The 24264-nt window shown below is 50.4% G+C and overlaps 8 protein-coding genes across 8 annotated transcripts; 4 read left to right on the forward strand and 4 right to left on the reverse strand.

The window, feature by feature from the left end:
* Positions 1-595: 595 nt before the first annotated feature.
* FMAN_11417 (uncharacterized protein) lies at positions 596-2462 on the forward strand (the record flags this gene model as incomplete). Its single annotated transcript, XM_041834226.1, has 5 exons — positions 596-642; positions 708-999; positions 1077-1399; positions 1449-1968; positions 2019-2462. 5 exons carry the CDS (start codon positions 596-598, stop codon positions 2460-2462), a joined length of 1626 nt encoding a protein of 541 aa, XP_041684511.1.
* Positions 2463-2853: 391 nt separating this feature from the next.
* Positions 2854-5225, reverse strand: FMAN_11418 (putative carnitine O-acetyltransferase precursor; the record flags this gene model as incomplete). Its single annotated transcript, XM_041834227.1, has 4 exons — positions 2854-2980; positions 3038-4700; positions 4766-4823; positions 5157-5225. 4 exons carry the CDS (start codon positions 5223-5225, stop codon positions 2854-2856), a joined length of 1917 nt encoding a protein of 638 aa, XP_041684512.1.
* Positions 5226-6760: 1535 nt separating this feature from the next.
* Positions 6761-8935, reverse strand: FMAN_11419 (uncharacterized protein; the record flags this gene model as incomplete). Its single annotated transcript, XM_041834228.1, has 4 exons — positions 6761-8182; positions 8230-8648; positions 8697-8765; positions 8824-8935. 4 exons carry the CDS (start codon positions 8933-8935, stop codon positions 6761-6763), a joined length of 2022 nt encoding a protein of 673 aa, XP_041684513.1.
* Positions 8936-9820: 885 nt separating this feature from the next.
* FMAN_11420 (putative electron transfer flavoprotein alpha chain precursor) lies at positions 9821-10922 on the forward strand (the record flags this gene model as incomplete). Its single annotated transcript, XM_041834229.1, has 2 exons — positions 9821-10117; positions 10176-10922. 2 exons carry the CDS (start codon positions 9821-9823, stop codon positions 10920-10922), a joined length of 1044 nt encoding a protein of 347 aa, XP_041684514.1.
* A 51-nt stretch (positions 10923-10973) lies between these two features.
* FMAN_11421 (uncharacterized protein) lies at positions 10974-12660 on the reverse strand (the record flags this gene model as incomplete). The annotated part of the gene is made up of 3 exons (XM_041834231.1): positions 10974-11816; positions 11867-12325; positions 12382-12660. 3 exons carry the CDS (start codon positions 12658-12660, stop codon positions 10974-10976), a joined length of 1581 nt encoding a protein of 526 aa, XP_041684515.1.
* Positions 12661-13059: 399 nt separating this feature from the next.
* FMAN_11422 (uncharacterized protein) lies at positions 13060-14948 on the forward strand (the record flags this gene model as incomplete). Its single annotated transcript, XM_041834232.1, has 3 exons — positions 13060-13223; positions 13282-13477; positions 13533-14948. 3 exons carry the CDS (start codon positions 13060-13062, stop codon positions 14946-14948), a joined length of 1776 nt encoding a protein of 591 aa, XP_041684516.1.
* A 200-nt stretch (positions 14949-15148) lies between these two features.
* On the reverse strand, positions 15149-18296 carry FMAN_11423 (uncharacterized protein; the record flags this gene model as incomplete). The annotated part of the gene is made up of 3 exons (XM_041834233.1): positions 15149-18042; positions 18118-18214; positions 18264-18296. 3 exons carry the CDS (start codon positions 18294-18296, stop codon positions 15149-15151), a joined length of 3024 nt encoding a protein of 1007 aa, XP_041684517.1.
* A 2247-nt stretch (positions 18297-20543) lies between these two features.
* FMAN_11424 (putative sphingosine-1-phosphate lyase) lies at positions 20544-23976 on the forward strand (the record flags this gene model as incomplete). Its single annotated transcript, XM_041834234.1, has 2 exons — positions 20544-21068; positions 21133-23976. The coding sequence occupies 2 exons, from the start codon at positions 20544-20546 to the stop codon at positions 23974-23976; spliced, it is 3369 nt and encodes a 1122-aa protein (XP_041684518.1).
* Between the last annotated feature and the right edge of the window lie 288 nt (positions 23977-24264).

Consider the following 24264-nt stretch of genomic DNA (forward strand, 5'->3'; position numbering starts at 1 on the left):
TGCCCCTCTAGGTTAGCCACGTCTTTACCTACCTAGAGCTTGGCCGATTTCTGAAATACAAGGTACTTAGGCAGTACTCACCTTCACGGCAATGAGACGCCTAGCGTGAAGTATACTTGCCGTACATTACGTACTGCTTCCCCTTGTCCCTGGAACAGTTAGTAGTCATCCATCCCTATTTGGATCTTGAACCTCGTGGACCGAGCTCCAATCACCTCACCTCGTCTCATCTTCAATATCTACCAACCTAAGTAGGTACTTATTCAATTGTCTGTTGATTGACTCTCTCTTTGTTGCATAAGTACCTAGCGAAAGAAACAGCACTGATTCAGTCAGTCACTAAGCTTGCTGTTCATTTTCTTGCATTTCTGTGTGGCATTAGCTAGGCACCTACGTCCTATAGCTCGAAAGCTACTCGCCGTTCCGTCTTGCGCAATCCTACAAAGCAACTATCCTGTTGCCTGAGCACGTCGCTGCCACCCGATCAACTATTCTTTCAAGGGCCCAAGCATATCTTCACCTTCTTTTGTTTTCAGTGGAACGCTTTCAGTCCGGCACTTCGACAAAATAACAAACCAACAGACGATTATTCAACATGGCTGCTAATAGTCAGATGCATAACTTGACTACGCTTATCAAGAGGTAAGCTCTTGACGCTCGTTGCGTTGTCAGTCCGAGATGTGCAGACGCTGATAAAAGCCATCCAGGCTTGAAGCTGCAACCTCGCGCCTCGAGGATATCGCTTCTTCGACCGAGCCTCCTGCCGATGCCGCCGTTCTCAACCAGGCGATACCTTCACCTCCGAACCCCTCCTTAGCCGCTCCTCCTCCTCTTCCAGCCGCTTCCGATACCAAGGCCACTACTCCCGCTACCGTGAAGCCCGAGCCTGCCACTGAGCCGCTGCCAGAATCTATCGAGGAATTTGATGCTTTCCTAAACACTTCCGTCGATAAATATGTGAAGTTGAGCCACCAGCTAGGAGGATTGGTCGCTGAGCAGGTACGCGCAACCACCTAAAGGATTATGAATACGCAAAACCTTCTACGGGGCAGGGACTAATCATGGTATAATACTAGGCTACGCTCGTCAAATCTGGTTTCCAGGAGCAGCGCAAGTTTCTCCTGATTTCCACAAAGGCGAAGAAGCCAAACCTCTCCGGACCTGATCTGCCAGTATATGAGAGCCTCATCAAACCCATAAACGAGGCACTGGTGGCTGTTACCGAGCTCAAGGACGCCAACCGTCCTAGCCCTATGTACACGCAACTCAGCACTGTCTCCGATGGTATCATGGTTCTTGCATGGGTTACTATTGACACTCGCCCCTACAAGCACGTGGACGAGTGCCTTGGCTCGGCTCAATTCTTTGGAAACAGAGTACTGAAGGAGCAGAAGGATAAGTAAGTCAACCATCTGGCTTGAGCGGATCACCTTTAACCATAATATCAGGGACCCCAAGCAGATTGAATGGGTTCAGAGCTTCTATCAGATGTTTCGCGATCTTGCCGATTATGTCAAGCAATACTTCCCAACAGGCATACCATGGAATCCGAATGGCCAGCCTGCCCAGGAAGTCCTCAAGTCATTGTCTGCTGGTTCTGCGCCTGCTTCCGCTCCCACTGCCCCGGCACCTGCTGCTGGTGGTGCTCCTCCACCACCTCCCCCCCCTCCTCCTCCTGGCCCTCCCCCTGTTCTCGACATCAAGACAGATGATGCTCCTGCGCCTGCATCATCTGGTGGATTCGGAGCTGTCTTCTCAGAGCTCAACAAGGGCGATGCTGTCACCAAGGGTCTGCGTAAAGTGGACAAGTCCGAAATGACGCATAAGAATCCGTCTCTTCGCAGTGGCTCAACGGTTTCAAGTGGCCAGAGGGGCAAGAGCCCTGCTCCTGGCAAGAAGCCTAAGCCCGAGAGTATGCGTATCAAGAAGCCAGCCAAGAAGGAGCTAGAGGGCAATAAATGGACTATTGTATGTTCTGTGTGCGAAAAGTATGGTAGTATGTTGCTAAGTTTTACCAGGAAAACTACGAGAAGGAGGCTGAGCCAATTGAGATCGAGGCTTCGCTTACACACTCGGTTCTCATCAGCCGTTGCAACAACACCACCATCATTGTCAGGGGCAAGGCCAACCAGGTCACAGTCGAGAATTCCACCCGTCTGTCCTTGATCGTTGATACCCTTGTTTCGACAGTCGATGTTGTCAAAGCCAACAACTTTGCTCTTCAGGTCATGGGCACCATCCCAACTGTCATGTTGGATCAGGTCGACAGTGCCCAGATCTACTTCAGCAAGGAGAGTATAGGAACCAAGGTTTTCACCAGTAAATCAGCAGGTGTCAACCTCAACGTTATTTCTGGCGAAGACGATGACTATAAGGAGGTGCCCCTACCCTCGCAAATCTGCTCCTACTACGACGAGTCTAAGGGAGACTTGGTCAACGAAATTGTGGCCCATGCCGGCTAAAGCAGATGGTATATACCTTGGATCCGCATATGTAGGAGTAGGACAGATAGGATATTCCGAACAATTTTCTGTGGTGTAGTTATTTGGGCCCGTATCACATGTATCTAGACGCGTAATGGCAACTAACACTGGGAGTGAATGGCGCCTCTTTTAGAATTTTGGAACTTTTCTCCATCATTGTTTTGGCTGTGTAATCTATGCTGCCTTTGCTAAAAACATGTCGCTCTGATATCTAGTGCCATCTATATATGACAGCGCACAAAAAGACGGTCAAGTCTAGAGTACATTGTCCAAAAAGTAAAACGCCGTTGATTTGAACCGCGACAGTATGCCAATCCATCCAACAGCAAGAGACTCCTTCTGCCTGAGAAATATGTTGTTGTGAGTATATTTACAATTTGGCCTTGGGGGGCTCAAGAGTAGGTGTGAGCAGATCTCGCATATCGTTAGCTGCCTCGTTGAGGTAGTAGCTCATGCGGTCGCTGCCCAGGCCCTTGGAAACGACATTGAAGTTGAGACTATCGCCATGTTAGTAGACTCCTTTCTCCATTGGGAATTTGGGGGGCAATATATACCTGTTCTCGTTGATCATGTATGCGATACCAAAACCAGCATCGATGACCTGGCTCCAACCGTAACCATTGAAGAACTCTGAGCTAAGCTGAGAGGTGGACAAGTGCCATGAGCTGGAGTAGCTGTATGCGGGATCCTGATAGATGGCAGGGACCTCTTGGCCGGGCTCGAGAAGCTTCTTAAGACCGAAGAGATGCCGATCAACTCCCTTGCCATCGGAGGCAGCGGTGATGTATTCAACGTGGGCATTGATGGCTTTGCGGAAGAGATCCACGCGTGTCTTTTCGTCAATGGAGGAATCAGTCATGGACTTGACCCAGGCAGCAGAGTCGTCAGAGACAGTTCGGCATGTCTCAGTACGTCCAAGTTGGAAGCGTCGGACAGCGGCAGACTCATAAGTAGGTCGACTCTTGCCATACATCTTGTAGTAGGCGAGCTGGATAACCATCTGAACGTAAGCATCAGGAGAACACTTGAACTTCTTGATGAGACCCTTTCCGTAACCCTGATAGGCCTGAACGGCAAGTTGGTGCTTGCTGATGACATCGTTGAAGTCCTTGGTCGCGCGATCAATCTCGCTCTGTACTTCTTTCGTGATGTCGAACTTGACGACTTGTGGTTCAGGCAAGTTGGACCGGATGCTGGGATCTGAGAAATCGAGCTTGTTTCCAAAGATGAGGTCGTTGACGTAGTCGTTGAGGCGATGGGTGGGGGTACCGTCCATCATGGAGTGCTCGCCCATGAAGCCAGAAGTGCCATTGTCGTTAACAATGAACTGCAAAGGCTTGTCGTACCAGCGGTTAGCACCATCGCCGTGCCAGTATTGGTGAGCACGCTCCTCGAGTGTGACTGGAGCCGCATCGTCGAGGCAGACCACGAAAGATGACGACTCAATAGCCTCCAGAGCGTCCTTGTTCTTGGGGCTGGCCTTGAGCAAAATGTCACGAGCGTCAGTCCAGACATCTCTGTTCTCTGAGGTGAGAGCACCAACAGCAGGAACGCGCTGGGCAAGCTCATAGACACGCTTGAATTGCTGCTCAAGCTCTGACGTGTTGAGCTGCTTTCCATTAACCTCGTGTTGGATCTTAAAGAATTGGTTCTTGCGAATAACAATAATGTGCTTGTTTTCCTCGGCTGGGAACTTGACAGGGTAGTCGGCTGGCTTAGCCGCAACACGGGAAGCGTTAAACATCCACTTGTAGCTGTCCATGCAGATAGGCAACTTCTTCATGTACTCTGGCTCAAGGGTGCCTGCGTCAACCTGCTTCTTGAACTCGAGGGCAGATGTTGTGATGGCAGCAGCTCGCTTCGCGGGGTCTCTTCTTCGTCGGTCGTCCCGGTGAGAGTAGAAGTAGCTGACGTAGGGGACGACGGGATAGCGGTATGAGAGATAGGCCGCATCGTTCCACCACTCGTAAATCCAGTTCTTGGTGTTGGGGTCCTCGCGCTTGGCCATCAACTTCTCCTGAAGCTTGGAGCCAACACCACCAGGGCGGACAAACTCCTCGACGGCCTTCTTGCTTGCCTCGTACTCGCTGGCAGATAGGAGGGGGTGGAGCGACTTGAGATAACGCTTCGCAGTCTCCTCGAGTGTTGGGACGGGCAATTTAGGAAGGGAGTCTTGCCATCGCAGCATGGGTCCCTTGGAGTGGTTCTCAACATAGCCTACACGTAATTTGCATCAGCACGTTGGGTCCGAAAGGTTCAGGCTTGCGGAGAATAGCGCATACCTGAGGAGGCGGCGGAACTGTTGGCTCGCTTTGTGGGTGCCATGATGAAAGTTTGCGCCTGTTTCTCATATTGTCAGATACGTTTATCGGTTAGAGTAGGCGCGCTTCATGATCAAATGGGCCAAGACGATCGACTTGAGTGGAAGAGCAACTGTGATGCCTGTTGATCCGTCTATCATGGATCCGGGCGAGTGGAGCATTCGATCACAAGCAAGCAAGCAATCCTAGGACCCTAGCCTGCCGCCCGCCAATGACTCGGCATCCATCCATGAGCGAGAAGTGAGAGGAGGATAGGATAGGATAGGATAGGATAGCCGATGGACTGCCATGCCTCTTCTCTTTGTCGACCACATGTGACGATGCCTTATAACGAGCGAAGGGGTTGACTTACAGCGCGTGTCTTGGTGAGGTTACGGAAGCTGTTCCTGAGGGCGGGCGAGCGGGCTGAAGTCAACAACATGGCCAACGCGAAAAACAAGCGATCAAAGAAGAAGAGTAGGAAACGTCAAGACGACAGCCGAAAAGAGTTGGGGTAGATATGTATGTATGTATGTATGCGACAAATATTGTCGGGGCTCTATATTGGAACAGCAATAGTGCCGGTTTCGCACAAGACGCTTATTGCTCTGGCCTCGGCTCAGAAGACGGCAAGCTTCCAGGATGGAGTCGATCGTGGAGTAGGGGACAAGGGTCGCCAGATTAGACACTGGATTGGATGGTATGGTATGGTACGGGATGGGATGCACAGACGCAGTGGATATCAGCCCAGCACGAGACTTGTTATGGAGTAGTTAGTTAATACGACGCTTGCTTGTGACCGAGACGTCACCCGGGCCCCTCAAAAGCCTTGGGCCGAGGTACGAACTTTCAAGGGCCGACGGGCGGGACTGAGGTGGCCTGTCCGGGGCTGGGGATACCCTTTCCAGCCAATCATGTCTTGCATGCATCTGATGGATCCACCATCTCCGAGGCAATCACTTGAGCCTCTTTGCTCCAACCTGACCAACTGGTAATATTCAGGTATAAGGTAGCTAAGCAGGCATCGTCGGTCCCAACTACAAGGGTTAGACAAAGTCGAAGCATTTTTCTATCAGAAGGTAGTCAGCTTATTATGCTCTATTTAAAGTGGTCACGTGGATGCATCCAGTCATTATTCACAACTAGTCCACCGATTTTAACTACGGAGTCCACCACTGTGTCATAAGAAAACAATAGTTAATAAGTCAAAGCCTGGATACCCCAGTTTTCCCTGATCGTTGGGGAAGTGGAGAGACCTCATCTCCATCTGATGGTACTTGTTCCCTTGGCCCATTGACATCTTCCAAAGCCTTAAATCGCCATTTGGAGAGAGCATTGAGAATTTAGTCTATTACACTGTATCTTATATACTCTCTCTTTCCCGTTCACCCGGCCATCGATGTGGTCTGTCATTCACAATGTGAACTATCTCAATGCATTGTTGCAAACAGCAAAACCCAACATACACAGTGGATTATGAGAACCACGGATTACAAAATGAAAGAGAGAGAGAGAGAGAGAGAGAGATAGGCAGAGAACATAACAGCTAATATAAAACATTCCAATTCGCCAATTTACAACCCAACCGTTCATTGACCAATAATTTCTGCTGCGACAAACCCACCAAAGCATCTATACCGTGTACTAGTACACTATTCCCAGAAGACGAGATTAACTTGCAGGCCTTTTGTCCATCAGTGGCCGAGTTGCTTTTTGAAGAATCTCCCAAGTTGTCTCTAGCCAGGGACTGTAGAGACCCTCAAGAAGGCTATGCTTCAATCTCACCCGTCACAATTGTACCAGCATCGTGTAGAGGCAGCTCATATTAAGTGACAGAAAGTGACATAGGTTGAGATTGGCGATGATCCCGGCACTTCAATTCCTTGTACCAACCAGACGCCGTGACTTTAATTCCAAGTGTCCAAACAGTGCTTTCCCCTAATTAGAGCTCACGCTACCCAGTCTCAACTCTATCCATCATGCCTCATAGCTCTTGATTTGGCCATCACTGCTGGGAGGTGGGACAGCCTGCGCGCCTGGGACAGCCTGGAAGCTCAACCGGTCTCCTTCGCTCATAGCTTCTTGTGCAAGTCGTACGCCTCGTTCGCCTCCAACAGCCGCGGCAGCCTTCAGGCCCTCCTGCACTTCTCGAACCCTACGTCGGAAGGTCAATCGATCGAGGAACAATTGCTGTCTTGCCCGTTCAAGTTCTCGTCGCTCCGCCCGCAGGACGGCCTCCATCTCGTCGAAATACTTGAGCTTCAATTCAAGCTTTTGTAGCGTCACATTTGAAGCAGCAGAAACCAGGCGAGTCATCTCGCGTTCTTCATGAGAGGCAAATCCGGCAGCCCTAGCCCCTATCGAAGCCAGAGGAATGGATGCGAGCGCATTTGTCTTTGTGGTGGTGGTGGTCGTAGTTGTGGTTGTAGTCATCGTGGTCTCTTGTCGGAGGTCGATATCCATAGAGTCACTCTTGGCTTTGCTGTCACCGTTGGCCTGCGAGTCGTCATCGGCTTTGTCACCATCGAGCTGCTTGCGGAGCTTGCGCTTGAGCTCTTCGGCAGATTTGCTTGCGGCCGCTGCTGTACTGGCTGGGTCTGCCAGGCTAGCAAGGAAACCGACGACAGACATGACGGGGTTATCAACTTGGCTGAAGGGCAGCTGTCCTTGTTGGGGGCCAAGGAGAGACAAGCCAGTCGGGGCACTGATGGGAACCTCAGAGTCCAAATACTTTTCCTCAATATCTAGCTGAAGGAATTGGAGAACACACTCTTCCCGTGTGCGGGTACCCACATGCTCTGCAATCTCACCCCAATCGTCGTCGAATCGCTCGAGGCCTTCAAGGAGTCGCAGAATCTCGGCATCCGTCCAGGGAGCATCGCGGTCCAAGGTCGATGTGTAGGTGGGGTTCTCCATCTTCACATACATGTTGCTATTATGGTTGGCGGGGAGGCGACCCTCGGTGAAACAGTTAGGACAAAGGTCATATTTAGCCTTGGGGTTAGCATCTGTATGGTTGCTGTGATAGTATATCCGAGTGCAATCGTTGCCGCACTGGTGGCAATGGACCTTCGAAATGGGGGTCTTGGTGGCATCATCGGCACCAGCTGCGCCATTGGTGGCTGGCGTCTCACCGTTGGTCTTGCCCTCAGTCTTGTTAATGAGGGTGTTCTTGGCATTGGCCTCGTAAATGTTTCGTCCAATTTCAAGGTTCTGCTCCCCTTTAGCGGGAGCAGCAGCAGCAGCCTTTTGGTCGGTATCTTGGCTCTTTTTGCCTTCCAGAACCACAGGGTCGGCAGAGGGTTGCCAAGCCTGTAGGCCTCGGGGAGTATCGCATATGATCTTGAAATGGCCAGTGAAGGGTGGTCCAACGTGTGATGGGCGTTGCTCGGCGTCAACCTACTGGATGTCAGAAAACCTAAAAATGTAGTGACAAGGCTCCTTACTTGATAATTGATCAAGCCCCATTGCTCCAAGAAGGCATGAACGCGCATAATGGCGCAAACATCGCCAGCCAAGTTCCTGCGGCAGGCTGTGACTGTCAGATATTCAACAGGGTTGAGGCGATATGTGTTGATCATAAAATCGCGATAATCCTTGTAGACAGCTGGTGTTTTGCTCCGGTTCCGGTTGTTGAAGAACTCGGCCATAGCTTTACGCTCGATTTCGTGAATAGCATTCATGTCGAACCAGGTACTGTAGCTGGGAAGGACAATCGCGTGAGTCTGCGCGATGAGATGGTCGCGAGCAGCCGACTCAACAACCTCCTTTGATTTGGATTCTTGACCTTCTGTAGCGGCCACTCCGTCCTCCTTCGTCTTGGTATCATCAGCGGGCGCATCGTTCATCTCCTCATCGCCTCGAGCTGGATGTCTCAGTAAATATTGCATCATAATTCAAACAGTCTGGTTACCTGGCGCAGGAGTTGTACTATCCTGTTTAATGTTTGACTCAGTGGCCAATCCCTCGGACATCTGGATGTCTATTTCCCGTGAGCAACGTGTTTAATCGAGGGAGCAGCAATCGCAATGCGCACTTACCTTCGCTGTCGCCTGCACCTGAATCTGGCTGCAGGGGAGGTTGGGCGAGGATAGGGTTGCTGTTGGGCGACGCACCGTTGCCAGGCGAGCCATATGTAGCAGAGTCGTCCATATTTATGGTTATCGCGATCAGACCGCGAGCGGTAGTTCAGGACGGCGAATCAGTCGAGCGCGCACAATCAGAGTATTGTGCGATATTTGGCGAACAGTATTATCACAAAACAGAGGGATGACTGTTCGTACGTCGTCGGGAATTCGATGTCGCTAGCGTCGTGATGTTGATGGAGTCTGGCGATGAAATGGGTCGCGTCTTGGAGAAATTTTGGCGCGAATTGACTGGCCTCAACTTCGTGACATCTGGACGCGCAGTTCCAGGGGGAACAAGCTGCATCACGTGATATCTGTATTAGCTAAGCATTTTGCACTGGCCCGCTCCGTAGTACCTCCCTTTAGGTAGCTTAATCCTTTAACGAGATTTAGATGACAACAATTGATAGTTGAGATGCTTTCTGTTTCTAGAGGCTGTAGCTGTTTTCTATATGCAGCCTTGTCAGGTTTCCCGAAGAGATCATTTTTGTCAATTGATTCAGTCGTGAGCTTGTCAACGCAGTTCTTAAACGTCCAGACGCAGACTGAGATCCAGCCTATTGCGGTTATCGTTATGGTACTGTCCTATACATTATGACAAACCAGTCTCAGATCAACAGAATGAATCATAATATAGAAGCGCAAATATCTTCTTCAGTTTGAAGACAAATCAATGTAGCTGTTTTATGATACTGAAGCTGTCATGTGAATGGATATCACTTGAGCCGATTCGGCATTTTAATCCACATGCCGTGGGTTCCCGGTCTGGCCGATGGCGGCGGTAGAGCAAGCGGCCTCGACCTCGGGCCGTTAACAACCGTCGCCGACTTGACCTTACCTACATTACTCACTCTTGGACCTGGAGAGGGCAGTTGAATTGCCATCACCACAACCCAACAGCACCCTCACGATGCTTCCGACCGCGAAACGAGTGCTGGCACAAAGGGCCACTGGCCTCATGGCGCGCGCGCACGCCTACAGCCTCGGCGCACAACGGCAGCGCCTGCAATCCACATTGGCAATCCTCGAACAGAAGGATGGTGTACTCAACCACAGCTCGTTGAGCGCCTTCACAGCTGCGAAGAAGTTGGGTGGACCAGTACACGGATTTATTGCTGGCAACAACATCAAGTCCGTGGCTGAGGAGATTGCCAAAGCTGAGGGCGTGGAAAAGATTATTGCTGTCGATAACAGTGCATATGAGAAGGTTGGTGGAAAGGTCCATGGATCTAATTGCACGCGCGCAACACTAACTCTCCATCAAGGGTCTCCCCGAGAACTATGCCCCCCTCTTGGTTGAGAATATCAAAAAAGGCGGTTACACACACGTCATCGCAGGCCACACTGCATTCGGCAAGAGTGTCATGCCTCGAGTGGCCGCTATGCTCGATTCGCAGCAGATATCAGATATCACAGCAATTGAGAACGAGAACACATTCGTCCGTCCCATCTACGCTGGTAACGCGATCGCTACCGTTGAGTCTTCAGACTCTGTCAAGGTCATCACCATTCGAGGAACTGCATTCGCTGCTGGTCCTCTAGAGGGAGGTTCCGCCACCGTCGAGGATGGAGTCGACTCCAAGCCCGAGTCACCTACTGAGTGGGTGTCGGAAGATTTGGCCAAGTCAGACCGACCTGATCTTTCAACTGCAAGCCGCGTCGTGTCCGGAGGCCGTGGTCTCAAGTCCAAGGAGGAGTTCGACAAGGTCATGCTTCCCCTCGCTGATGCCCTTGGTGCTGCTGTTGGTGCCTCTCGTGCTGCTGTTGACAGTGGCTATGCCGATAACAGTCTGCAGGTGGGTCAAACAGGCAAAGTTGTTGCTCCTCAGTTGTACATGGCCGTAGGCATCTCGGGTGCGATTCAGCATCTTGCGGGTATGAAGGATAGCAAGGTCATTGCTGCGATTAACAAGGATCCCGATGCTCCCATCTTCCAGGTTGCCGATGTTGGTCTGGTTGGTGACTTATTCGAAAAGGTACCTGAGCTGACTGAGAAGGTCAAGAGCTCCTAAGCATCTAGATGTACGTCGTGTGAAGTACAGAGTGATGTAATATACAAACAATTAAAGTGCCCGTCTCTGGTATCGTTCGAGGACAGCCAACATTTCATCCGTGCTTGTGAATTTTTCTCTCTCTTTTCCATTCTTTTGCCCGCGCTCTCGTTCTGCGCGGTCAATATGTCTCCAGTCGTCCCAAGCAACGGCTCGACATGTCGATGGCCCAGCATCGTGTCTCAGGCCCTCCCACCCTGTCACACTGTCATGATTTGAAGCATTGAGAAAGCAACCGCCTGATAGCCAGTCATGAACAATCGCATCACCTGTCGTGAAGGCGTCCTGCATAGTTGATGCGATCACTCCAGTCGGGCCGTTCTTGACCCAACCGGCGCAGTATACTCCAGGGACCCTCTCATTGTGAACACTCCCAGCATGTGTATCAGAAACCATCCTCGTCACTCTACCAAGGCCGTCGTTGTCGACGACGCCGCGACGATTATCAAATTGAATACCAATTTCGGCAAACCCAGGCAGAGCTACGGATTTGTATCCAACTGAACGGAAGACAACATCAGATGGCAGGATAGCGGTCTTGCCAGTGGCTTTGACAGATGACTTGGGGTCAAATGGTGCTGCGAGTTCTGTAATGTCGAATTCAGTGCTTGCCACCTTGGAGGGTGCATCCTGGTTTCCGAGAAAATGCTTTGGTGAGAGACAGCTATCCAGAGACCATGACTTGGGAGCTGTTTCGTTGGGGGTTGATGCGCCCTTCAACAGGACTTCCATGAGTCGTTTTGAGGCACGTGGCAAAGACTTTAGATCCTCAGGAACGAGGGATCGATTGAAGGGTGAAAACCCCACGTCTCTTAGTTTCATGAGTTCCCGCACCTCTTTGATGGTGAATGAAGCCTGTCGTGTGTTAGAGCTGTGATGATTGAGCCATCAATAGCGAGACCTACCTGCATCGGCCCTCTTCTTCCTACTACATGGACTCTCTTGACTCTGCTTCTCGACAGCGTCTCAAGCGCCTTCTCTGTAATGTCTGTTTTTCTGAGAACGTCGATGTCTTCCAAAAGCATTCGTGCAACATCGAGAGCAACGTTTCCCTGGCCGATAACAACAGCTTCCTCGGCTTGTGAAAGGTCCAGGTCTAAGCCCGAACATCCAGGAAGACCGTTGTACCATCCTACAACTTCGCGAGCTGAGTGAATACCGCTGAGGGTCGATTCGCCTGGGATACCGAGCTTTTTGTCTTGGGATGCTCCATATGCGAACAGAACAGCATCGTAGTGCCGCATTAGCTTATGCAACTCTACTGTACAATGCTTCGAGGAGTTGCCAGAATGGCCAATAGAAACATTACCAATGAATGTGAAATTGGGCTGCGATGCAATTTCATCAAACTTATCTTGGCAATTCTGTTGTTGTGTGAGCGAGTATCCTAGTCTATTAGTTGTTCTATAGGGTAGCCCACCTTGACCTCTGGATGATCTGGAGCAACGCCATGACGAACCAGACCGAACGGTACGGGAAGACTCTCATACATGTCAACTTTCACTCCTGACACTTTCGCCATTACTCGGTAGGCAGTATAGAAACCGGCGGGTCCGGATCCTACTACTGCCATGCGAAATGGCGCATCCCGAGGTCGAGAAGTTTGCTGAAGCGTAGAGGAGAAACATCGAGCAGGAATTATGTTAGAAACCCGAGGCACTGTATTGAAGCGACGGCAGCGCCGTGCTATTAAGCACATCATCATTCGCGGCTGGTGATGATGATTCTATACTGTACCCAAACCCAAGGAACAACGGGTCTATCGCCGACCGGTCTTGGCTGGGGTCCGACCTCCGATGCAGCGTCGGCTGGCAGCGCAGACGTCGCGTTGCCGTGCCAACACGGCCCACCCCATGTACACAAGTTTCGTCAGAGACATACATGCGACACCATTGTTCTCAACAAGACCCCCCTCGGCCCCCCAGTTTCTCGGATAACAAACAATCTCATTATAACGACTCGCCAGTTGTACGTGATTGAACAACCGTCCATTTCCCGGGCCCCATATGATATTGTCTTCATTCCAGCACGAGGCGCACAACACAACCAACAATTCACTATCGCGCAAATTCAAGCGCATCGCGCTGCGACTACAGACATGGCTCCGTCGCAAGCGCCTTTTCTTTACAGCGCCGTCCACAGCGACTCGCGCTTCCCGGAGCCCAAGTTTGATCCCAAGGCTGTCACAAGAGCAAGCTGGGAACCTCCCAAGCCGCGTAAGAAGCCCAATGGACCACTTGTGTCTTTCAACACGCATCCTGAGTAAGTCCTATGGCGTTGCCTCAGCACCGGATCTCAATGCTAACTAACTATTCCTCAGTATGCACCAGGTTCTTACCTATAGGACCAACGAGTATGCTTCTATGAGCCCGCGCAGTAAGCGCTTCATCAAATGGCTCCGTCATGTTCAATCTGGGCTGCGCGTATTGCAGCTAGTATCGGCTCTTGGACTCCTTACGCTGATGATTCTGATTGACAAGGTGCCCAGTCTGGAGGGCTGGGTTATGAGAATTACCGTAAGAGCCTAATCCTCTAACAATGTTCGCAAGCTGTATCTGACTTATGATCTAGCCTGGCGTTGTGATATTACACTGCATCTACGGGATTTATCATCTCTCTCGGAACGCTGCAGGACGATCGCCTGCATCTTCTGCATCCTATCAGCTCTTCTGCGGCGTCACCGATCTTGGTGTCGCCCCTCTCTACGCCTTTGGTGCCCTATCAGTGCGCACCAAGAGCGAAGACTGGATTACCCGCCTCTCGGACCAATCGCTCATGAATACCTTCAAGCCTGTTCTTTTCTACACCTTTGTCGCAGCCGGTGGTCTCCATCTCATTAGCTTAGCGATTGCTGGTTGGCTGGGCTTCATGTTCCGCAAGATCAGCTTGATGCCTCCTGATATGAACCCTCTCGAGAGTCACTTGACTGCTCGACCAATGCACAAGAGGAACAAGTCGTCGGTGATGACCGCTAGCACCATGGACAGTGATGCCCGCCTGTCGACACCCCGAAGTGCTCGCCGGGAATCTCTCGTGCCTCAAGAAGGTATTCATGATGGCATTGACGCACCACGCGCCATTCCTTTCACTCATACCCGCAACGGATCGAGCACGACAGTTGGAACTCGAGACTCCCGTACCAAGTTCCCCCCACCTCCACAGTACCAGAGAGGCCCTGGAAGTCCTCGTCGTGAGCGTCGCGATTCGGCTGCTTCGAGGGCCACCACACGAACTACTGCCACCCGTTCAATTTACCACGATGCCTATAGCGAGATCCCCCTCGACGACCAGGCAGGATCTCGCCCATCTAGCAGCTACAACAGGCATAGTCAACCTCGCCCGGCTAGATTTACCGAGACCTGGATGCCTACCGACTCACTCATCTCCCGAACGAATCAACGAAACCGTGAACTGGAAGCGGCGAAGACAAGTGCTGCGAACCGCGAAAACAAGTCATATGAGGCCTTGGCTCAACGATACGCGCATGACGATTCCGATTCCGAATATGGTGATGAAAACAACCCATCTTACGACCTTGGTGTTAATGGCGATGAGCTTCGCCCTCACCCCCTTCGCCTGAACCCCCCTGCTGCACAGCAAGAACGCAAATCCCCCCCTCGCGCCAAGACCCCATTCTTCCCGTTCAAGAACTCATTAACCGATATCAGCACAAACGCGAGACGTGCCAGTGCGAGCAGGGATATCGCTGACGAGAAGCCAGCGTTGGCTCCGCGCAACCGTCAGAGCTCTATTCAACCAGAGTCTGAGTTTTATGCGAGATCATACGGAGAACTTCAGAGTGCAACCCCCCCCATTATGATTGGCAGCGATAATCGCAAGGTCTCCACGGGTAATGATTACAATCAGAACACTTCCACGGCATATGGACGACGTAATGTTAGTGGTAAGATGGTAGAAGAAGGCCGAGCGGCAGGGAACCGATATTCTTTTCTCGATGCCCGTAATCCCCTCGCGGAAAGGAGATGAGAACACGGGACATGTGTTTCAGTGTTTGTTCATGATTTTTAAATGCAGGATGCGTCAAAGTTTGAATGTTTGGCAAGGATAAGGTTTGGGGACATGGCAAGATATCCGGATATGTAGTTTATTAGGTAGTTTAGGTGTTTGATAATACAAAAGTCTCAAATCACGAATTTCTCCCACACCCGCACCGCTACTGAACAGTACTATTCGCCATTCAAGTACGCTCGCCAAGATACCGATGGACCCTGCAAGTTGTCGTCCCTCCACCCCTTCGTATCCCACGAGTCCAATTGACACAGATGTCTCATCGTTGGACGGCCATGCGGGCAGTTCCAAGGCTTGTCCAACTCTGCCATATGCCGCACAAGCGTCTCCATTTGCCCATGCGTCAAAGCCTTCCCAATCATGACACTGCTGCGACATGCCCTTGATGCAAACATCTTCCTCACTTTGGAGGGGCGGGGAATATGCTTCGACTCAGATGATTCCTCACCAAGCAATGCTATCAGTTCTTCAAGGTCAGTGATCGAGAAGGTCACCTCACGACTCATGGGGAGCGCCAGGACTTCACACCTTGAGCCCACGGGTTCATCCCCAGTCATGTCGACATGGACCTTGAACCCGTTAGCCTCAATGGCAGGGATATTTTGTAACACAATTTCTTCTTCCAGTGCTGTCAGCTCTAGCCTTTTCGAGTGGACTAGTCGTTGAGACTGTACTGTCTGGATCTCTTGCAATCTCTCAAAGTTATACTTCTCGTCTGTTGCGTGTTGGTCAATGATAAACAACTCGTCCTTCTGAGCTACCTCGATGTCTTCCTCCGACTTGGTGCTCGCGGGACGTGTTGCGATGATGAAACCCATGTTAAATTGCCCGGCTATTTTCATTTTTAGAAAATCCTTGCGAGCTATAGTAAGTGACAATTTCTCTTCCGCATTGGCTGCCGCAAGATCTGTCACTTCTTCATCGACAGTCGTACAGTCTTGAGTTGGACTGAGGTTATTCTTCCATGATTCCAACACCAGCCTTATGAGACTTTCGTCCGTTCGTAGGTGTTGTAGTAGTTGGGCTGTAGACTCTTTCTTCCGTACACTAGACTTGAGAGATTGAGTCTTATGATCCGTTGTGGCAGGTTCAACCACAAATGTGAAGGGCGTAATATCAGACAAGTCCCTTGTTTCTGTCTGTTTGTCTAGTCGATCGCTCTCAGCAACCGGAATAGCTGGCTCACTGATAGCTTTCACATCCCTGTTCGCATTGGATGTGTCGCTGTCGCTGTTTGTATCTGTGCCTTCAGAATCGGAAATTTCATCACCCTTGCCCGCTCTCTCCTTACGAAAAGATATCTTCCTTTCTATCGTGCGGCTGCCAGCTGCGTAGATCTGTGTCAGGCGGCTTCCGAAAGATGGCTTTGGATCATCAACCTCCATTTCATCCTCAGAAACAGCCACATTATTGGCATGACCATCAGGGGTACTCGCAGCATCCTGTATGATCTCATCACCAATGACTATCGTAGCGGCCTCAGATCTTGCCTTTTTCCGTGGCGTCTTCACCGGGCTAGTGTCGGAGCTCTCGACTTGTCCACGCCTCAGTGGTTCAGTAGCAGGAATCTGGGGCTCAGTCTCAAGCAATTCTGATGATTTCCTCTTGATGGGAGAAGAGCCAGTCTTCATAACACTGTTTACTTTCAGTTGCTTGTTGAAATCGCGCACAGGGAGTGGCTTCCCAGCATCATTCTCATCACTGCTGGAAGAGAGTGAGGGACTCCGGATAAAGAGGCTTGGCTCTTCTCGCCTCATAGAAGGGCATACGGATGGATTTTGATTCTGTGCAAAAGTTGACGCTGTGGCGCTTCGGTCTTTTGGCCGCGACGTTGATCCCCTCTCTACCCATCCACTGATCAGGTTTTGACTATTAATGTTTTTCTCTAATGATTTTGACCTGCCAACCCTCTTTACGGCACCAAGTGGCACCTTGTCAATGGCGCTGCCTTCGTAATTGTCTCCATCTGATTCGACTTCAGGCTGGGAATCATCCAGAGGCTTCTGAGAAGTGATCGATAATGGTTTGAAGGGCGTGTTAGTAGTTGACTGCTTCTCAGTGCGGTTCTTAAAGGGCAAGAGCTGAGAGGTTGGGACTGAGTAATCTTGCGAGTCGAAAAGGGCTGCTAGGGAAGTGCGTAGGTTATCAAGCAGTATGTTTTGATCATGTAACAATATACTCCTCTTGTCTGGACTGACATTGACGTCGTACATGTGGGTATCGAGCTGAATATCCGCTAGAATGAAAGGAGCTTGTGAGTTGTTGTAAGCCTTGTACACCTCGTTAAATGCCTTTGAGAATTGGGGTAAGCCACATGGCCTCCCGTTCACAAAGAACATCTGGCGATCTGGAGTTTGGCGTCCATCACCGTGAGAAGGCCGGGAAACATGCCCCACGACACGGACTTCCCTAGAGTTTGATTCGTGTTTTTGGTCAATTTGCAAAGTTGGACCGCCTGTGGAATCATGCATTTCCAGAGTCAAATCGAGGGGCACAAGGACCGTCATCGTCTTTGCACCAAAGATATTGATGATGTTTTCTCTTGTGGTCGGATTACCCTTGGTCGAAAATAGGTGAATTCTTTTCCCTTTGTTTGGTTGCTGAGACACGGAGAATTTGAGATTGGTTTGAATACAAGCGTATTGTCCAAGGAGGGCGATGACCTTATTCCACTCTCGCTTTATGTTTCGCTCAAGCTCACGCCGACGAACTGGTAGGTTGTGGAAGAGACGCTCAACTGAAACGGTTGTGCCTTTTGAAGCTGCAACAACTGCAGTTCCTTTGAGGGCCCCTGATGGCTCGAAGCTGAGCTTGGTCCCCTTAGGAGCTTGGCCCTGCTGGCAAGTCGTGATGCTCACAATCGACAAAGCACATAATGAGGCTAATGCTTCACCCCGGAAACCAAATGTCTCTAACGTAGCTATATCCGAGTATGAAGAGAGCTTTGACGTATGGTGCTTGAGAGCTACTGATGGATAGTTGGCAGGGGCGATGCCAGACCCATTGTCAGCCACCTCGACGAGATCAAGTCCTTGGTTTTTGAAACGAACATCTGTGGGAAGGTCAGTCAGAATACTCCATTTATTGTTGCCGATGGATTGTTCGATCGGAACGGTCGGATGCCTACCTATGCTTGTTGCCCCAGCATCGACGCTGTTCTCAACCAGTTCCTTCACAACAGAGCAAAGGTCGACTATAACCTGGCCGGACTGGATCTGATGAACCTGGGAAAGTTAGCATAATGATATGGACGATTGTGAATATGTCATGTACCGTGCGTCCATCGATCTGTTTTATGGTTGCCATGTGGACCTTTTCATACAGAGGTTCACGAAGGACCCTGCACATGATACCAACAACGCAGCCCAGGGTGATGAGACCTCAATGCGACTATGATTACGGCACCATTTGAAGGTTGTGACAAGACCGTAGCTTTAATTTCTTTTGCAAATGTGCAGCTTAAAAAAAACGAAATCAGACTCAAGTACTCATCTGGTCCGTCTATCTTTCATCATGACGGGAGGTGCCATATGCATGAATACAAATTGGATTACCTATGGATGGAGGACCTACCTAACCGCCCGCGGAAAGATACTCCCTCATTTATCACATATTCCTATAACGGGTCGCCAATCCCGTGAATTCATCTAAGTTAGGTACCTAGGTACGTCACCTAGAATCCGAGATGCACTCGACGAGATGATTTTGCGTCAGACGGAAGCTTCAACCTATGGGATTTCTTTTTCGTCATGTGCCTGCATGGAGAGGGTGACACTGCATTTCCAAAATCCCGCTCCTAGAGAGGTAGCTTCGGACTGGTTCAGAAACCAAGATACGAAATACAACTATGAATTTGTAGTACTTATGCTGAGTCTCACGCTATCAGAAGGAAGATAAGGGATAACGATAAGTCATAGGAGACATTCGATTGAGGCTCACTAGATATAGGTTGTAGAGCTACAAGTAGGTACTGAGTCCAGATGGAGAAGGCTTACCTTACCTTACCTTAGTAGGTAGGTAAGGTAGGTATAGTAGGTAGTAGCTTAGTAGGTACCTGGGTACGTTACCTTGGGTACTAAGAAAAACCCACTCAAGATGCGGCTCTACGAACAAGAACCCGCACGCGCCGGTTCTCTGTCCCAGTTCCGATGGGCAAGACATGTCAAGTTTCTTGTTTTCCAACCTTTGTTCTGAGTTCAAGGAAGCTATCACTGGCCAAGACGGAAGACGGGCTTGGTGAGGCACTACTTGCAGCCTAACGCGGGACTAAAGAGGGAGAGGCGTTGGCGGTAGGCTGTGGAGCTAGAGAACTTTGTGAACTGTCGTGCATTTGGAGTGACGCAGTTGGCTCTTGTCTTGAGGGCCAGGCAGCCTCTCAACGCAAAGGGTGGATGAAGCGTCTGTGACGCTATCCCAGTCCATTTATGAGCATTAATCGAAAGGCTGGTCGAGACATAATGGGTTTTGCCCAGCAGACTCGGTAGTAACCGGTTGTGAACATGATAATTTTAAACGCGAGCAACCGTATCCGTAGATACACTAGCTTGGCTTCACAAATGATCCTTCAGAAAACGTTTGACGAGCCTGTAATTAAATGGCTGCAGAAAATCCCTGCCACGATGCTGTGAGTGACAGGACGACGAGGTGATTGATGACCAATTCCCTGTCAATTTCCATCCATGGCTTCTTGTTGGGGGTTCTCCCGCTAATGGCACAGGTTTCTCCAAATGTGTGGCGCTTAAATACCAGCCCCCATGGAAGGGGAAAAAAGGGGACACACAACGTTTTAGTGGTTCCGACTCGGCTGATGAGTGGGAGAAGCCATCGACACATCCAATCCAATTTCCCACCCACATTCATTGGGTTCAGAAGGGCCTGGGGAATCGGCATGCGGCATAGTTAGTTAGTACCCGACTCTGTACTTGCTCACTAGCTACCTACCTACCTACTGGTAGGTAACTTACCCTTATTGTGAACATTCATCTTGCTTTCAATCAAATTGTTCGTTCGCTAACCACTCAAAATTGGCTGCAGCCACTGTCGTTCTCGCTGTTTCTATTTAATTGTATTTGTCGTTGCAAAAGCTTGGACGAATATTCGTTTCGTCGCTACCTCGCACTGGATCCATGTTGGAGAGTCTAGAAAGTGGTCAAACCACCACAACCCCCGGTTGCATCTTGTCGCAAACGGGTCTTCTTCTGTTACGAAATCTCCAATCGCGCCTTCACCGACCCTCACTAAAATAAAACCCCTGCTGGATTTCTCTCGTAGTGCTCTGCCTACCGAACCTGTCCGTCCTAGCCAAGCGAATATTGTAAGCGTCGTTGGCTCGTTCGTCCTTGATCTTTAATCTTAGCTTCCACCTCCAACCTCGACCTCGACCTCAACCTTGACCTCAGCCTTAGCCTGACCAAGTTTACCGAAGCCGCCCCCAATTAACCTAAAGATCGCCGCGACCCTCCTCGACACTTGGGCAGTAAGCACCTCTCCCTCTATATTCATTTCTGCCTCCTCTCGATTCAGGCTCGCGGCGAGTCTTCACGCGCCTTCTCCATGAAGAGGCGCTCCTCCGGGTCGGCCGACGACGGTGACGAATCCTCCCTCGACTCCGATGTTCCCGACCCCGATCCCAATTCAAAAACGCGCATATCACCCGCACGAGCTCGAAGACCGAGTAGTCTTAATTGGAAGCCCTCCAACGATCGCAATGGCAGAAACGGCCAGCCTCGCGAAGAGCCTCGCCAAACCACCGCCCTAAAGCCCACCTCTCTTGCAGCACCATCAACCCCCGACATGGCTCTCGCTAGGACACCGACGCAGTCTCCGTCGCCGAATCGACGCATACCCCGTCCACGGTTCTCCATCGTTGTTTTGCTCATTTCTGCATTGGGTATCGTCATTCTTATCAGTATCCTAAGGTCTCTTGTGACCAGTCAACTCGATCCAAAGGGTTGCCGGATGTCGTACATGCGCCCATCATATGTGCGCTTCACCGAGTTTGATACGGAGCATACACGCTTTGCAACCAAGTATTCTTTGTATCTGTATCGAGAACAAGGCATAGAGCCACCGGACAAGGTACGTCAAAGCGTCTTTCGCCCAACATCTCGTTCGTTTGGTAACTAAACTCGCATGCTGATAGCTTCTGGGCATCCCTGTCTTGTTCATCCCCGGAAACGCAGGCAGCTACAAGCAGGTCCGTCCAATCGCTGCCGAAGCTGCAAATTACTTTCACAATAGCCTTCAGCACGATCATGGGACTCTTGATGCCGGCGTCCGGAGTTTAGATTTCTTTACCGTGGATTTCAACGAGGATATCACAGCATTTCATGGCCAGACGCTTCTCGACCAAGCCGAATACCTCAATGAAGCTGTTCGCTACATACTGTCGCTTTACTCTGACCCCCAACGCGCAACTCGAGGGGGCCACCTCCCTGATCCGACATCAGTTATCGTTTTGGGACACTCTATGGGCGGAGTGGTCGCAAGAGCTATGCTTGTTCAGCCTAATTATCAAACGAATTCGATCAACACCATTATCACAATGTCGGCACCGCATGCTCGGCCCCCTGTCACTTTTGACGGGCAAATAGTTCAAATTTACGATGAGATCAACGATTATTGGCGTCAGGCTTATTCGCAAAAATGGGCAAACAACAACCCTTTGTGGCATGTTACTCTGGTTTCGATCGCCGGCGGTGGGTTAGACACGGTGGTTCCATCAGATTATGCAAGTCTCGAGTCTCTGGTCCCTCCAACACATGGTTTCACTGTCTTCACAACCGGTATACCGACTGTCTGGACAAGTATGGACCACCAGGCTATTCTTTGGTGTGACCAGTTTCGGAAAGTCATCACCAAGACTCTCTATGATATCGTCGATGTTCATCGAGGATCGCAAACTAAGCCGCGAGCTGATCGAATGAAGACTTTCAAAAAGCGATTTCTGACAGGAATGGAGCCAACTATGGAAAAGGACCTGCCACTGAAAGAAGCCACCACTCTTCTGACATTGAGCGACGACTCAAACTCGATTCTTCCAGCAGGACAGCGGCTCGTCCTTAGTCAAATCGGCCAGCAGCCGAAGCCTCGAGCTCATCTGCTTCCCATCCCACCGCAGGGATCTCCCGAGGTCAAACGATTCACTGTTCTTACGGATGCTGCTTTAGACGAAGCTGGTGAAAGCGGCAAGTTGGAAGTCTTGTTCTGCAGCGTATTCCCCTTCCAGTCTGGGCAAGCCACATCGCTATATCCATTCCAAATTGATCTTTCAACCGACGATGGTGGTTCGACCAGGCTTGCTTGTAAGAACGCTGCTTCAGACCGGATTCTGCTGCCTGCGTCCACAGCCTCGTCTAGATATCCTTTCTACCTCGACCGAGAGCGAGAAATTGTCCCTTTCTCATACCTTCAATATGATCTCGACCAGCTGCCCGATCACCAATTTGTGGCTGTTATAGAGAAGTCTGTTTCAAGCACGCGCAGTTTCTTGATTGCCGAGTTCAGCGATCAGTCTGCGTTTTCGAAGAAAGAAGACACTAGTCTAGCGAAACTACTTTTATCTGGAGTCACCGTGGACCTGCCTGCAAACCGGCCTCTGACTACAGAGGTCAACATCGCCTCGTTACAGTCGGCTCTTCTTGCCTATAAGCTGGAAATCACAAGTCCTCATTGCCAAGCTGAAAAGGCCCTCTTCAGCCCTTTGGTCCGACAATATCTTGATCGGCCATATGAGTCCAAGTATTTTGTCAACGCTCAGTCTGTCGATGTCAGTTTGCATGGCGTGGCTCCCTATCTCCCCCCGTCGCTGGGATCTGGGGCTGAAAAGGGGGTTACCTTTCAAGTTTGGACAGATCCTTCATGCGGCTCAAATATTCGCCTTCAAATCAAGCCTGATTTCTGGGGCAGCCTCGGCAAGCTCTACATGAGGTACCGGACCGTCTTTGCCGCTTTCCCTATGTTAACTGTGGCTCTCGTTTTGCGCAAGCAGTTCCGTGTTTACGACAGCTCAGGGGTTTTCATCTCATTCTCACAGAGTCTGGATTTGTGTCTGCGCCAGTCGATACCGCTACTGCTCGTATCTCTGACGCTCTTGTCGATGTCAATGGAAGGGGTTCCAGCTATCTGGTTCGGCAGATGGTGGTACCAAGCGCCTGCTACGCCCTTATCCATTGACTTTCATCGCAACGACATTCTGATTGGAACTGACGATCCCTTCTTCTGGTTTCTTGTTCCCCTGATTGGTGTCGTTTGCATTGGTGTTTGTGCCATGGTTCACTACGTGACCAAAGTCTTCACGCACGTCCTTGGCGTCCTTTATTGGGCTCTAACCCTACTCTCCCTCTCAAGTGGAGCTGAAGAGGATGGAGTAGCGAGAACACCTGCATTTGTCCCGTCAACTCCCAAGAGGCGCATGATCACTACAGCCATTCTGCTGTTCCTCGTCTGGACATTCATTCCCTACCAATTTGCCTACCTGGTGGCATGCCTGGTGCAGCTTTTCACGGTGATAAGAGCTCTTCGTATCAACGAAAATGCCCCTTCGGATGCAAACTCGAATTACTACCACTATGCACACTCTGTCCTGCTTCTAATGCTGTGGATTCTTCCGATCAACCTACCCATCCTAGCAGTATGGATTCGCAACTTGGCCGTTCATTGGCTCACGCCATTTTCTTCACATCATAATGTTCTTTCAATAATGCCTTTCATCCTTCTTGTGGAGAATCTGACAACAGGCAAGATGGTACCCCAAGTTGGTAGACTTTTTGGTTATGTAACAAGCCTGCTTCTTTTCGCGACAGCGCTCTACGCCGCCATGTATGGGATCTCTCACGCGTATATGCTTCACTACTTGGTGAACATCATTGCTGCTTGGCTAGTCGTGTTGCATTCTACTAAGGACCCCTTCTCCCTAAGCGGACTCGGCGCGATTTTTGAAAGCAGCCCAACGGAGGAACACAAAAAGTCCAAAACTTCTTTGTGAAGGACTCGATGACCATGAGCATCCTGTGGATCATAATGTATCGTGTTGCCACGCTTTTGTGCGTATCATCGCGTAGCATTGTGCAAGCACGACCCTTCGACGAACCATACACTTCCTACTTTGTTTTCTGTTCCCACGAATTACTATTCTTCCTGGTTGGTTTGCAGCGCGGGCTTGCCCGGTAATACCTATTTATTTTGCATGGTTCTGGAATCAACGTCTGCTGAGCATCTGCGGATGGATAGCGTTATACGCCTCCTCTCGGCACCAGGCCACGATATGAGCATT

The sequence above is a fragment of the Fusarium mangiferae genome (genome assembly GCF_900044065.1).
Source record: "Fusarium mangiferae strain MRC7560 genome assembly, contig: FMAN_scaffold008, whole genome shotgun sequence".
Lineage (NCBI taxonomy): Eukaryota > Fungi > Ascomycota > Sordariomycetes > Hypocreales > Nectriaceae > Fusarium > Fusarium mangiferae.